We start from the raw sequence: 13,299 nt of genomic DNA, 5'->3' as shown, positions 1-13,299 counted from the left end.
CACTCAACAGCATTACGAATTGTGTGCTGGGTATGGGGGATAGGAGGGTGAATAAAACAAAGTCTCTGCCCTCAGTTTCTATGCAAAGACAGACGCTGGCAAATAATTACAAGTGTAGGAAGGACTATGCAGGAAGCATACCTACAGAAGGGAATCCTACCTGATTCAAAGGCCTCTCCAAAGAAATGGCAACTATGTTTAGACCTAAGGACTGAGTAAGCTAAGAAAGGAGGAGTGAGGGATGGTGTAGGAGCTGGAGTCTTCTAGGCAGAGAGAAGAGAATGCTCCCAAGTCCTTGGGCATCAAGAACTGAAGTAAAGTTCTAGTGAGTCTGAAGGCAAACAGTGAAATGCAGAGTAATGAGTTGTATGATAAAGACTTTTCCAGATTCAGTTTTCTACCTCCCAGTCCCAGCGGGAGCCTGGCACACAATAGGCCTCACTAAATACTTTGGTGAGCAGTGTGTCCTTGGAACATGATGTGCTCTTCACAAGAGTTTACAGTCCCACAAGCTGCTACCTCCTTGTCAATATGGCAAGCTCCCACTCATCTTTGAAGGTCCTTCACATTTATCTCCTCAGAGAGGCCTGCACCCGATAACCACTCCCTTCCCAGGGGGTTATTGTTATTCACTCATCTTAACTATCCTGCCAGAACACTTATACACCTACTGCTTTCCCATTCATACATATATATTTATGTTTATTTGTATATATTTATATACATATTTATTTTTTTTATCACAATCTTTTTTGCTAGACTATGAGATTCTCAAGAACAGAAACTAGATCTGAGTTCAGGTATATACTTGTACATGTTTGTAGAGCAAATGGACAGAAGTCCTTTTCCTCCTTTTGCAAACATCTATTCCAAAGCCCTCCCACAGCAGGAGACCCTCTCCATGGTAACTTTTCACTGTTCCCAGCTGAGTCTCCTCACTGATTGAATCAAGGCAAGCAGGTCTTACCTTTTGCTAGAAGTGGGGTTCCAGCCATAACCTGGCCCCTCCCCACCTCTCCTCCATCTCTCATGTTACATTTCCCCTTGCTAACTCACTTGGCCCCAGCCACACAAACCTTCTTTCTATTCCTTAAATATGTCAAGCTTATTCTCACCTTAGGCCTTTGCAGTTCTGTCTAGAACACTTTTCCTCCAGATTTTCAAATGGCTAATCCTTTCTTATCATTCAAGATTCATCTCAAGTATTTCCTGAGATGCCTTTCCTATCCACATGATAGAAGCCTCCAAGGGGCACCCGAGTGGCTCAGTTGTTTAAGCATCCAACTCTTGATTTCGGCTCAGATCATGATCTCAGGGTCATGTATAAGGAAGGATCTGGGCTCCATGCTCAGCAGGGAGTCCGCTTGAGATTCTCTCTCTCCCTTTCCCTCAGCCCCTCCTTCCCCTCTCTTGCTCCCTCTCATAAAATGAATGAATGAATGAATGAATGAATAAATAAGAAAGCCCCGAACATACCCACTCTATTGCATCATCTTGCCCTATTAATTTCATTAACTACATTTATCTTGTTGATTTACGTGTTTACATTTTTTACACTCTTAAAAGTGCCGTAGCAGTCAAGATCTTTGTCTGTTTTGTTCACTACTGCATCTCCAATACCTAGAATGGTGCCTGGCACATAGTAGGGTACACACAACCAAAGTGGAAATTGAGTGTGAGTATTCAGGCATTTGCCCCCTTTTCCTTGCTCTGAGGAAGAGCAAAAGTTTAACCAGATGTAATCCCAACGTCCAAATTATGCCCTGGCCTCTGAAAACTGAGACTCGGGTTTGAGTACTGGCTCTGCCGCCAATTTCCTCATGTAATTTCATTTCTGAAAGATAATTCGGTGCAATAGAAAGAGCATGAGCTTTGGAACCTGTTACTTACCAGCTTTGTGACTTTGAGCAAATTACTTAGGTTCTCTAAGCTTTGGTTCATTTGTCAAAGGGAGACAATATCATTGATCCCCACAGGGCTGTTATAAAGAGACATAGGGGTCACAAGCACTTGCTGAATGTTATTTCTATTTCTTTTCTGAATCTTGGGTGCCCCATTCATAAAATAGGAGAATTGGGTATCTTTTTCTTTCTAAGATATATTTTTTTAAGATTTTATTTATTTATTTGACAGAGAGAGACACAGAGAGAGAGAGGGAACACAAGCAGGGGGAGTGGGAGAGGGAGAAGCAGGCTTCCCGCTGAGCAGGGAACCCGATGGGGGCTCAATCCCAGGACCCTAAGATCATGACCCGAGCGGAAGGCAGACGCTTAATGACTGAGCCACCCAGGCGCCCTTGGGTATCTTTTTCAAGAGAAGTGGGAAATACAGATCCTTATTCAAAATATCCCAATTTTTAAATGTGGGAAATTAAAATGTGTAAAAGACCTCTATTTTTTAAAACGAATTTTTTAAAAGTAAAAATACCGGGGGCACCTGGGTGGCTCAGTCGTTAAGCGTCTGCCTTCGGCTCAGGTCATGATCCCAGAGTCCTGGAATCGAGCCCCTGCATCGGGCTCCCTGCTCAATGGGAAGCCTGCTTCTCCCTCTCCCACTCCGCCTGCTTGTGTTCCCTCTCTCGCTGTGTCTCTCTCTGTCAAAGAAATAAATAAAATCTTAAAAAAAAAAAAAAGTAAAAATACCCTGAGGGCCAAACAAGATACTTCTGCGGACTGGATTTGAGCTACTGGATTTGGGCTACTAATTTTCCGCTTAGGCTATTGGTTGTCAGGGATGCTATGACAACCCTTACTGTATAACATAGGCAAATCAGTTTTATCTCCCTCAAGTTCAATTAGCTCATCCGTAAAATGGACCCATCCTTGTGCGGATCAAAGATCAGGTGTGTAAAATGCTTAGCATAATGCTGGAGCATTGTAGGCACACCACACAGGAAGTGGCAGCGGTAGCTTGGGTGGCTGTTGATTTGGGAAGTACGTATTCAAAAGGGGCAAGACATCCCAGAGACTGGGAAGGCGACGCCTGGAAAGGAGAAAAAATGGGAGAGGAAAAAAAGAGGGAAGGGAAGAGGTGAGCAGGCAACAGGGTCCGCCCTCCAGGCGGGGCGCCAGCGAGAGGCCCAGGCCGGGGCGGGAGCGCACGTGGCCTATTTTGGGCGGAGCGGACGCGCCTGGTCGCAGCGGAGACCTCCGAGGCGGCCACAGGAGACGAGCCTTGAAGGTAGGTTACAGCTGGTCTGCGAGGACCTTGGATGCCGGGATGGGGCGGCCCGGGGGGTCCCTGGGAGTTGGGGTACAGCCGAAGGCGCCAGATCCGGGCTCGCCACCCTCCCGGGCAGTTCTGGCCGGACGCCTGGGTCCTCTGGGCCCCTCCCCCTCTGGGGCGGGGTTAGGCGATCTGACCAATGAGCGGCCGTTCGCGAGGCCCCGCCCCGCCCCGCCCCCGGAGCCGCGGCCTCGCAGAGTGCCCAAGCGCCCGGCGCCCTGGCCAGGGGCTGTGCGAGCGCCGAAGCTGCGGCTGGTGAGTGCGCAGCCCCCGAGGGTCTCCGCCTCGATCCCGCCCCCAGCCCGTGCCCTAGAGCTCTGGACCGCTGGCCCGGGCGCTGGGGAGTGACTCAGCGCGAGGAGGGTGGCGACTTGCTGGGGCTGGAGATTCGAACTGTTCAGGGCCTTGAATGCCGGGATGAATGCGGAGAACGGGTGTCTTCGGAGCTGGTCCTGGGACCTGGGGCCGGGCTGGGGTGGAGGGAAGAGGGCAGTGCAGGGCGGGAGAAGCCAAGGCTCCTCCGCCTTGCTGGAGTCAGGGCCATGGGGCGGGGAGGAGGGGGGTGGAGGGGGGTGCGAGTCCGGAGCTTTTGACCCAGCGCCTCGCCCTAGGACCAAGATGCCTGGTGAACAGCAGACAGAGGAGGAGGAAGAGGAAGAGATGCAAGAGGAGATGGTGCTGCTGGTGAAGGGTGAGGAAGATGAGGGTGAGGAGAAGTATGAGGTGGTGAAACTCAAGATCCCCATGGACAACAAGGAGGTACGTGTCCCACACCAGGGGGCTTGGTTACCCTTAAATCTGGTCAGGTCCAGCCTTCCTCAGACAAACCAGCGATCCGGCCCCTACTTTCCTCTGAGTCTTAGACGTAGAATCTCAGGGTTGGTGGCCCATCCTTCTGCCCTACTGCCATCGTACAGATGTTAACCTACTGCGCCAGCTGTCTTTGGTTCCCCATGGAGCTTGATGTCTAGCGGGATTGGACTGACAAGTAACCACGCTGCTACAGTCCCGTGTGATGGGTGCAGGCACAGGAGGCATGGAAGCCCAGAGCTGGGAACTGCACTCTTCGGGGTGGGGGGAGGGGTGGTTAGGTAGGCAACAGCGACAGCTGACTCTGAGTAGCATTTGCTATGCACCAGACACTGTTCTAAGTCCTGCAAATCTGGAACGGAGGTAGTATTTCTTCCATTTTACAGGTGAGGAAACAGGCCCAGGAAACTGGACAGTTTGGTGACTGACCCAAGGCCTTAAAGTTAGTAAAGGGATGACTTAGCTGAGACCAGTGGGGATCTGAGATTTAGAAGGAACGGCCCGATTCATTGCTTAGGGAGGTGGGTGGGGCACTGGGAGAAGTGAAGGCAGGTGGTTCAGCCATGCTATAGCGTGAATGAGAGTAAGGTGGTTGGCAGGCTGGGTGGGACCTCTCCTCTGGGTTTTATCCTGAGGGTTTTGAAGGTTTAAAGAGAGGACTTTTAAGGAGATCTGAATAGGAGTTAGATTTCCCAGTGGGAGATCCTAAGTGCCACCAGGTATGTTTCCACTTCCCAGAACCTTTTAGGACTCTCACCCCCAGCCAGAGGAGCCCTGAGTCCTATCTGGAGGACTTCTGTTGGGCGGGGTTTCTGGGCCCAGGCTCCCTCTGATTTCTTCCTGCAAGGGGCCAGTTCTCTGGGAAAGACAGTTCTGCTGCCCCCTAGTGGGTGTGTTGGGCTCTAGGGGGAGGGGGCTGGCTGCTTTGGCAACCGGTTCTAGCCAAAATAACTGTTTAGTTCCGTTTTCCTCAGGCCTCCTTGGTCTGTCATCCTAGCACAGCCTGCCTCTTCTGGCTCTGTGGATCCCCTGATCTCCACCTTTGGCCTGTAAGACTCCAGGGGCGCGTGGCTGGCTCAGTCGGTAGAGCATGCGACTCTTGATCTTGTGGTTGTGGGTTTGAGCCCCAAAGTACTTAAAAAAAAAAAATCTTAAAAAACAAAAGAACCCAGACTCCAGAGCTTAGGTGGACTTCCAACTCTATCACCTTCCAGCTGTGTGACCTTGGGTAAGTTTCTTAACCTCTTTGTGGCTCAGTTTCCTCTTTGTAAAAGGGAAATCATAACAGCATCTACTTCTTAAGGTTGTGAGGACTAAATGAGTTAGTACTGAAAAGAGTTAGAACTGTGTCTGGTGCATAATAAACACTATGTAAATATTTGCTGCTGATAGTCATTCTTCTCCCTACGGTTCAGGACCTTGCACTAGGACATCCTTCTGGAGATTTTTCAACTCCTTTTTATCGAAGAACTTTCTGGCCTGAACCCCGGGGCTGGGAGTGAACAGGGAAACCAACCTGGAGGCCTAGACAGAGGACTGAGGGCAGACAACTCAAGGCAATGGGGAAAGCTTCATGGAGGTGACTTTTGACTTGGTGCTTGAAGACACAGTGGTGATCTGGCAAATGGAGGAGAAAGGGCATCCCAGGAGGAGGAATAGCAAACGCAGAGGCTCAGAGGAGATGAGGCCAGAGAAGTCGGGGTAGCCAGAGAGTAAAATGGCATTGGAAGCCAGCATAGGAATTTAGAGCCTCAAATTGGAGGAGGGACATGACTAGATTTTCTATTTAGAAGAATCACTGGCTGCTATGGGGAGACCAGGCCAGGGAAGGCTGATAGCCTGCTCTAAGGTTGTGACAGCAGTGGAGAAAAGATGGAGAGAAGGGGATATTTGGGAACCCCGATTGGACTGGCTGGAGGTAAGGATGAGGAGGTGGAGAGCGGGCATGTCTAGTCATCAAGGGTATGTAGGGCTAGACTCTAAATGGTATCATGTAGCAGTGAAAAGCATTGGTTCAAATCCTAATTCTACCATTTACCAGCTTGGCCTCGGCTTTTTCATCGGTAGAGAGGGGTAATGAAAGTTAAGGTCCTCGAATGCCAGCCTGAGAAGTATCATCTGGGTTACTGGGTCTGGGGGAGGAGGTTGGAATTGAGGATTGCACACAGACACCCTATGAACATTTAGCACTGTGCCCACAGCATAGCTCATTAATTTGCTGTGTGGTCTCCCTGAGACTCAGTTTCTAAAAATGGTGATCTTGAAAGCTCTTTCCAGTGCTGACATTCTGTGACTCCTTGCTATCACCCAGTCCCGTGGCCAGTCGTTGCCCAGAATAGGCCTGAATTACGCGCATATGGGCTGGAGTATCCTCTCACTGCCTGTCAAAATCTAGTCTATCTTTAATGAGTAGAAAAGATTTTCTCAGAGGGCTCTATACATATCCAATTCTGTCTCTCTTTGCTTAAACCCTTGAGTGGTTTCCTGTTTCCTTCAGGATAAAGTCTCAGCTCCTAAGCCTAGCATTCAAAGCTACTCACCATCTGACCTCACATCTTGGCTTATCTCTAATCACTCAGTACCCATCCCATGCCCTGACTTCAAACACACCCAACCCTTTCTCATCTCTAAGACTTTGCCCGTGTGGTCTTTCAGCCTGTAAAGCCCTCTTCACCTTTTCCACCTGCTTTCTCCAGGAGTAGCTCGTGTCTCTTCTAGATCAGGTTTCTTCACTTTAACATGCATACAAATCACCTGGTGATCTTGTTAAAAGAAGATTTTGATTCTGCAGGTCTGGGGTCAGCCTTGAGATTCTGCATTTCTAGCAAGTTCCTAGTGATGCTGTTGTTGCTGATCTGTGGATCACAATTCCTGTAGCTAGGAGCAAGAGAATAGGGTTGTTATTTTATACTTTGTACCAAAAAGGGGAGATTCTGACTGCTAAAAGAGCCTAGGGGAGGGAGACAAGCTGTGTAGGTGATCTCCCAACTTGTCAATGACAGAGAATTGCATCATGGCTAAGAGAATGCGTATTTTGGACAAGGACAGACTCTCAGTTCCAACCCCGGCTCTGCCATTGATGAGCTGTAGGGCCTTGGGTAATCACTTTACTGCTGAGTCTTATTTCCTTGTTCAAAAATGGAGCAGATAGTACCTAAAAGAAAGGGTTGTGAGAGTTTAAAACGAGAACATGGGTGAAAAGCACTTAGCACAGTTCCCGGCACATAGTGAATCCTCAATGAATGGTAGCTGTTGTTCTTTTTTTTTTTTGGTAGCTGTTGTTCTTAATTTAGGAAAGTAATGGCTAGGGGGAACAGACATGTTTGCCCTGATTTAAAACAAAAACAAAAACCTAAGCAGGAAGACAAAATCACAAACTTCAAATACTTGGATTTTCCTATTATGATATCACATTGATTGTATACTCATAGTACCTCTTGTTATAGTACAAATACCGTTCTAATATTTAAGTCTACTAGCTGTAGATTTAAGACGTAGAAGGGCCTTTAATGATCTCCTAGCCTGGTATTTGCCAAGCTTCAGTGACATGTATATTGCCCATCTGTTGTGCTCATTTATTTACTGCTTTTCTTCAGATAGATTCACACCATTTTGCTAAATAAACCTGCCTTCATCTACACAATATTGATGGAATTGTGGGTTTCATGTGATCTACTGTTTTTCTAATGTCCGTAAAAATAAATACATAATGATTATAATAAGATAGTTTTCCTACATAACACCTACAGTCCTCTTGCATCTTGTGGTGTGCATGCTTCACGTTGGGAAATTTTGATCTCACCTAGCCTACCTTGCCTTCCTTGGGACACTGAGGCAGGAGAAGGGAGTGACTTGCCTGGGGTCTTAATGAACTGGACCCTGGCTCAGTTGGTAGAACATGCGACTCTTGATCTCATGTATTTGAGGGTCACGTGTTTGAGCCTCACGTTGAGATTACTAAAAAAAAAAAAATATATATATATATATATATATATATTCTTCCTGGGGCATCCAAGGCCCCTTGTCCTGAAGCTGGAGATACTAAGGCTACTCATGTGAAGGATTCCTTTCTCATAAGTCAGTGAACCCAGCACGAGGAAGCCCTCAGGCTTATCCAAGTCATCTTACAGAAGGGTGCCAAAGAAAAATGGGCCAGAAAAATGTAAACATAATGAGAAAAATTCTCTCCACAATGGCTGATGTGTTGAAATAAAGCCAATAGATGTCAAAACCAGGGCGAGATTGCAAAGTATTATGTTGAATTCAGACTGTGCCAAACCTGCTGTGGGGAGTTTCTTGATTTAAAGTATCAAGTTGTATTTTAACCTTGAATCCCCCTTGGAGAGCACCAGGGACTTGGAGTCCAGCCTCTGTCACATCTTGGCTATTCTAGTGTGGGGAAGTAAGTGTAGCCTACTGGGAAAGGGTGAGTGCTCAGTCCCGACTCCTCCTGGCTTTGTGAATGTAATCTCAACGAGCCTCTGTTTTCCCAACTATCAAAAGATAACACCCTGATTCAAGGGGGTGACACGAAGCTTTAATACGATAATGTACATAAAATAGCATTGTCAAAGCCTTACACTGTAATGTTATCACTGTTATCGCTATAAATACTGTTTAAACCAGAGTTCCCATGGCTGGTCACTAATTTCCCAAACTGCCTTGTTTTCCAGTTTGAGTTGGTTACCAAAAAGCTGCCTTTTTATAAAAGATCTTGAAGGACTTGAAGTTGCCCTCCTTGCAACTTCAGAAATAAAAGAGCCTTACTATTCCTTGTCACTCCCCTCTCTTAACAGTTTCCTTATCTATAAAATGAGAATAGTAATAACTACTTTGTGGAGATTGAATGTGGGGAGAAGCTAACACTTTCTTGTCCTTAATATGTGCCAGTTATTTCATTTGGTCTTGAATTAATGTGCCTGTCTGGTTCACGGTAGGTGTTCAATATATCACTTTTGCTAGGATGAGCATTCTCTTTTCTAAGAAGAGAGCAACGTGCCCCCAGTATTCCTCTTCACTCTGCTGTTAGTACAAAATGTTTTCTCTTCTCCTGCCTCTTACAAAGCATTTTTCTTTTCTGGATTTTATCTCTAGAGGCTCAAACCAGCTCATTTTCAAAATTTTCCATTTCAGGCCTTGCTTTCTTCACAACTTAAAAAATGATAGGTGCTTGCTCTGAAAAGTTTATTAAAGACTCTGGACTCGGTCCCGGCCTGGCTTCTAAGACACCATGCCCTCCTGGATCTCCTCCCTCATTAACTGCTCCTGCTCAGTCTTCTTTGCTGGCTGCCCATCTGGTTGCCTCAGGTTCTCTCTGCCCATTCCTGGGGTGATCTCATCCGGACTCAGCTTTAAAAAACATTGATAGGCTGACAGCTTCCCAATTAACATCTCCAAGCATAGGCCTCTTTCAGCTCCAGATGTGTCCAGGAGAACTGCAAATATGCTCCAAAACAAATTTCACCTACCACCTTGCTTCTCCTACTGCCCTCATCTCTGCAGACGGCCACTCCACCTTTGCAGTGGCCAAACTCAAAATCCTTGGAGTCATTTTGACTCCTTTCATTACACTATGTATCCAATCTATTATCCAGTCTGTTGTCTCAAACTGCAAAATATATCCAGAAGCAGACCACCTTCACTTTCCACCTGTCACCTGGGTCTGAGCCACTTCTCTTCGCCCTCTCCCCTCCTTTCTGTTCTCAACTCCAGCAACCCGAGGGTGACTTTTAAAACGAGTCTGATCTGTTCAGATCCCTGCTCCAAACCCATCTGACATCTCTATTGGCTCCCCATCTCGTTCATATTACTTGGCCCTAAGCTAGGAGATCCCCTCCAAGACCACCCCATCCATCACTCTGTCCCTCAAGCATTCTGCCTTAGGCACTTTTTCATGCCATTCCTGGAACTCAACAGGCAAACTCCCCGCAGGGCCTTGCTGGTCCGTCTGTAGCCTGCTCTGTCACCTCCTTTAAGTCTTTGCTCACGTTCTATCAGTAAGGTTTCTTAGCAATCCTATTTAAATGTGCAGCACGCCACTCCCTGCCCCAATACCAGCACTCTATCCATTTTTCCTGAAGCAGTTTTTTTTTTTTTTTAATTTAATGTTGAATCCCCAGTGCCTAAGCAGAGTCCGGCACATTGTACGCGCTCAATAAATATGTCGAATTAACGAACTGCTAGAATGACACTAGGCCTTGTGATACATGCGTTAACATACTATCTCATTTAAAGCGCACAACCGCCCCGAGGCTGGCACCGCCGCTTTTTCTATTTCACAACGGGTAACTGAGAGGCTGCAGCTTGCGGACACCCCGGCTTCCGGCTCCCGCGCCCGGCTGTCAGGGCTGACGTGTCCCCCCTCCCCCTCTCCCCGCAGGTCCCGAGCGAGGCGCCAGCGCCGTCGGCCGACCCGGCGCGCCCACACGCGTGCCCGGACTGCGGCCGCGCCTTCGCGCGCCGCTCCACGCTGGCCAAGCACGCACGCACGCACACGGGCGAGCGGCCCTTCGCGTGCACCGAGTGCGGCCGGCGCTTCTCGCAGAAGTCGGCGCTGACCAAACACGGCCGCACGCACACGGGCGAGAGGCCCTACGAGTGCCCCGAGTGCGACAAGCGCTTCTCGGCCGCCTCGAACCTGCGGCAGCACCGGCGGCGCCACACGGGCGAGAAGCCGTACGCATGCGCGCACTGCGGCCGCCGCTTCGCGCAGAGCTCCAACTACGCCCAGCACCTGCGCGTGCACACGGGCGAGAAGCCGTACGCGTGCCCGGACTGCGGACGCGCCTTCGGCGGCAGCTCGTGCCTGGCGCGTCACCGACGCACGCACACGGGCGAGAGGCCGTACGCATGCGCCGACTGCGGAACGCGCTTCGCGCAGAGCTCGGCGCTGGCCAAGCACCGGCGCGTACACACGGGCGAGAAGCCGCACCGCTGCGCCGTGTGCGGCCGCCGCTTCGGCCACCGCTCCAACCTGGCGGAGCATGCGCGCACGCACACGGGCGAGCGGCCCTACCCGTGCGCGGAGTGCGGCCGGCGCTTCCGTCTCAGTTCGCACTTCATCCGCCACCGTCGCGCGCACATGAGGCGCCGGCTCTATATCTGCGCCGGCTGCGGCCGGGACTTCAAGCTACCGCCTGGCGCCACGGCCGCCACTGCCACCGAGCGCTGCCCAGAGTGCGAGGGCAGCTGAGCCACCGTTCTTGTCGCCGCGGGGTTGCGAGCGTCCGGCTTGTGGGAGGAGTGGGGGCGGACACGCTGGGACCCTAGACCTGGGGCCGCATTAACCAGGACCTCCCTGGCTCACCACCAGGGGCTGGGAAAGGGTGGGATGGCAGGCCTGGCTGCCTTGGAACTGGGAGGCAGGGAGAATCCCCTTACTGGGAACCCTGGAAACAGTGCCCACTCCCCGCTCACTACAACCCCTTGACCCGTGTTAGTGAATAAAGTATTATATCCTCGCCCCACCTGTGCCTGTGAGTGAGGCGGGGGGAAGGAGGAAAGTTGGTGTCTTATCCAGGCTTAAGTGACTTGAATGAGTTATGGAGCCAAGTGGGGCAATAGGCCCAAAGGGGTTCCCTGAACTGGCTTTTTATGTGTGTGGGGAGTCCTCATAACTTAAGGTCTGGAAGGGTCCACAAATAGAGCATATTCTGGTCAAGCAGCCGCTGCATTGTTCGGCGAGCAGGCATGAATTTCCTTCTAGGAGAGATGGGCTGACTTCATTTCTTAACTTGGATGCCAGCGTTCGGTGTCAGGAGGGCACAGGATGAGGAGCAGGACAGGAACTGAAGTGGTGGCAATTGTTACACCCCAGTCTGGACACGTTGAGTGTGAGGTAAACGCAGAGGAGTCAGGTGACTGGAAATAACAGCTTGGGGATAGCAGGTCTGGAGTGCATGATGCCTCTTCTAGAAGAGGGTACCCAAGGAAAGTCTGTGAAAGGACAGCCAGAGCTGGAAAGAAAACAGCGTCCTGTCTGGGAAATCTAAAGGAAAGTGTTTCATGGAGGGAGTGGTCACTCTGTTAGATGCTGTATCTGTAGCTCAGGGAAAGTGGTGACAGGAGGAGTGGGGGTGAAAGCCATCCTTGAGTGGGCGAGAGTATAAATAGAATGAGGAAGCCGAGTGGATGGGTGTAGACAACCCATTTTAAGAGGCTTGGCTGTGAAAAGCAAGAGGGAAATGGCTGGAGGTTTGTTGGGTTTGTTTGGTCAGTAGGGAAGAAACCTGATGATGCTTTATATATGCTGGTGGCAGAGCTGACCGAAAGGAAGAGAAGTTGGTTATATAGAAGAGAAGGGAGGTAACTCATCATGGAGAGGACATACGATAAGAGACCAGTAAGGATAAGGTTCCTGCTGTCAGTAGTAGGGAGAGGAAAGGTGGGTCTGGGAATACAAAGCTGAAGCAGTTTTAATCCGCATTTTGTTTTACCTGGCAAGTAAGAGGTCACTGGTTAAAAGGGAGTGAGGTCATTAGTAAAAGGAATGAGACCAGTAAAAAGGAATGCCTCTTTAGGCTCAGAGGGGCAGCAAAAGTAGTTTGGAGGGTTTTTTCCGGCATTACTGCACACTGAGGGAGGTAGGCCATGGTTATCCCCTAAAGGGAAGTGATGTGCCTGAGGTCACACAAGGGGTAAATCATACGCACCCAACACTAGAGGTGCAAGTGGAAATTGGCCTTGGGAGGATAGGGGAGGAGGTAAGAGGCCCTCTCCAAGATGAGAGGAGTCTCTCTGTTCTCCCTATCAGACACTTGACCCTAATTTGTGAGGAGGGCCCAGGGAGAGGAGCATTAGGCTCTCACAGGGTTGGGGTCCTGATCGATAAAGGTGGGTTTTAGGCCCAGGACCCTCTTAACTGTTGACATTCCCTGCTCTGGGGCCCTGAAAGTTTTGAGTTGAAAAAGCAAACAGATAACTGCAAACTTAGAAAGTCCCTCCTATATGCCAGGCACTGTCCTAAGCACTCTCCTTAAAAACGACTTAAACCTTACAACCCTATAAGGTAGATACCATTATTTTAATTTTAGATGAGGAAACCAAGGTGCAGAAAGACTAAGTAATTTAATGAACGTCATCCAGCTCGTAATTATCAAAGATGGCATTTGAACCCAGATAGCCTGGCTCCAGAATCTGGGCCCTTAACCAACACTACAATATAGCCTCCAGTCCCCTTTAGAGGCCCAGAAGGGCTAAGGGAATTGCATGACATCAAACAGGGATCTTGCTAGAAACCCACTCTCTCTGCCCTGTAGGTGGGAG

General features: G+C 49.4%; 1 protein-coding gene across 2 annotated transcripts; it reads left to right on the top strand.

The window, feature by feature from the left end:
* Nucleotides 1–2,836: 2,836 nt before the first annotated feature.
* ZNF771 (zinc finger protein 771) lies at nucleotides 2,837–13,252 on the top strand. 2 transcript variants are annotated; one of them, XM_073888084.1, is made up of 3 exons: nucleotides 2,837–3,180; nucleotides 3,837–3,984; nucleotides 10,415–13,252. In XM_073888084.1, the coding sequence occupies exons 2-3, from the start codon at nucleotides 3,844–3,846 to the stop codon at nucleotides 11,225–11,227; spliced, it is 954 nt and encodes a 317-aa protein (XP_073744185.1). In that variant the 5' UTR covers nucleotides 2,837–3,180; nucleotides 3,837–3,843; the 3' UTR covers nucleotides 11,228–13,252. The 2 variants fall into 2 exon arrangements, with proteins under 2 accessions (XP_073744185.1, XP_025709668.2); XM_025853883.2 differs by lacking the exon at nucleotides 2,837–3,180 and adding an exon at nucleotides 3,350–3,480.
* The last annotated feature ends 47 nt before the right edge of the window (nucleotides 13,253–13,299 follow it).

The sequence above is a fragment of the Callorhinus ursinus genome, unplaced genomic scaffold (assembly GCF_003265705.2).
Source record: "Callorhinus ursinus isolate GAN/ISIS: 27379988/994484 unplaced genomic scaffold, GSC_fseal_2.0 scaffold87, whole genome shotgun sequence".
Lineage (NCBI taxonomy): Eukaryota > Metazoa > Chordata > Mammalia > Carnivora > Otariidae > Callorhinus > Callorhinus ursinus.
This window is presented reverse-complemented; position numbering and strand designations above follow the sequence as displayed.

What these genes read in the sequence shown, in the direction of transcription:
- ZNF771 (XM_025853883.2), top strand. Translation starts at nt 3,365, where the DNA reads ATGAGCGGCCGTTCGCGAGGCCCCGCCCCGCCCCGCCCCCGGAGCCGC. An exon ending in GAGCGCCGAAGCTGCGGCTG is followed by an intron (nt 3,481 to 3,836) that starts GTGAGTGCGCAG and finishes GCCTCGCCCTAG; the next exon opens with GACCAAGATGCCTGGTGAAC. An exon ending in TCCCCATGGACAACAAGGAG is followed by an intron (nt 3,985 to 10,414) that starts GTACGTGTCCCA and finishes CTCTCCCCGCAG; the next exon opens with GTCCCGAGCGAGGCGCCAGC.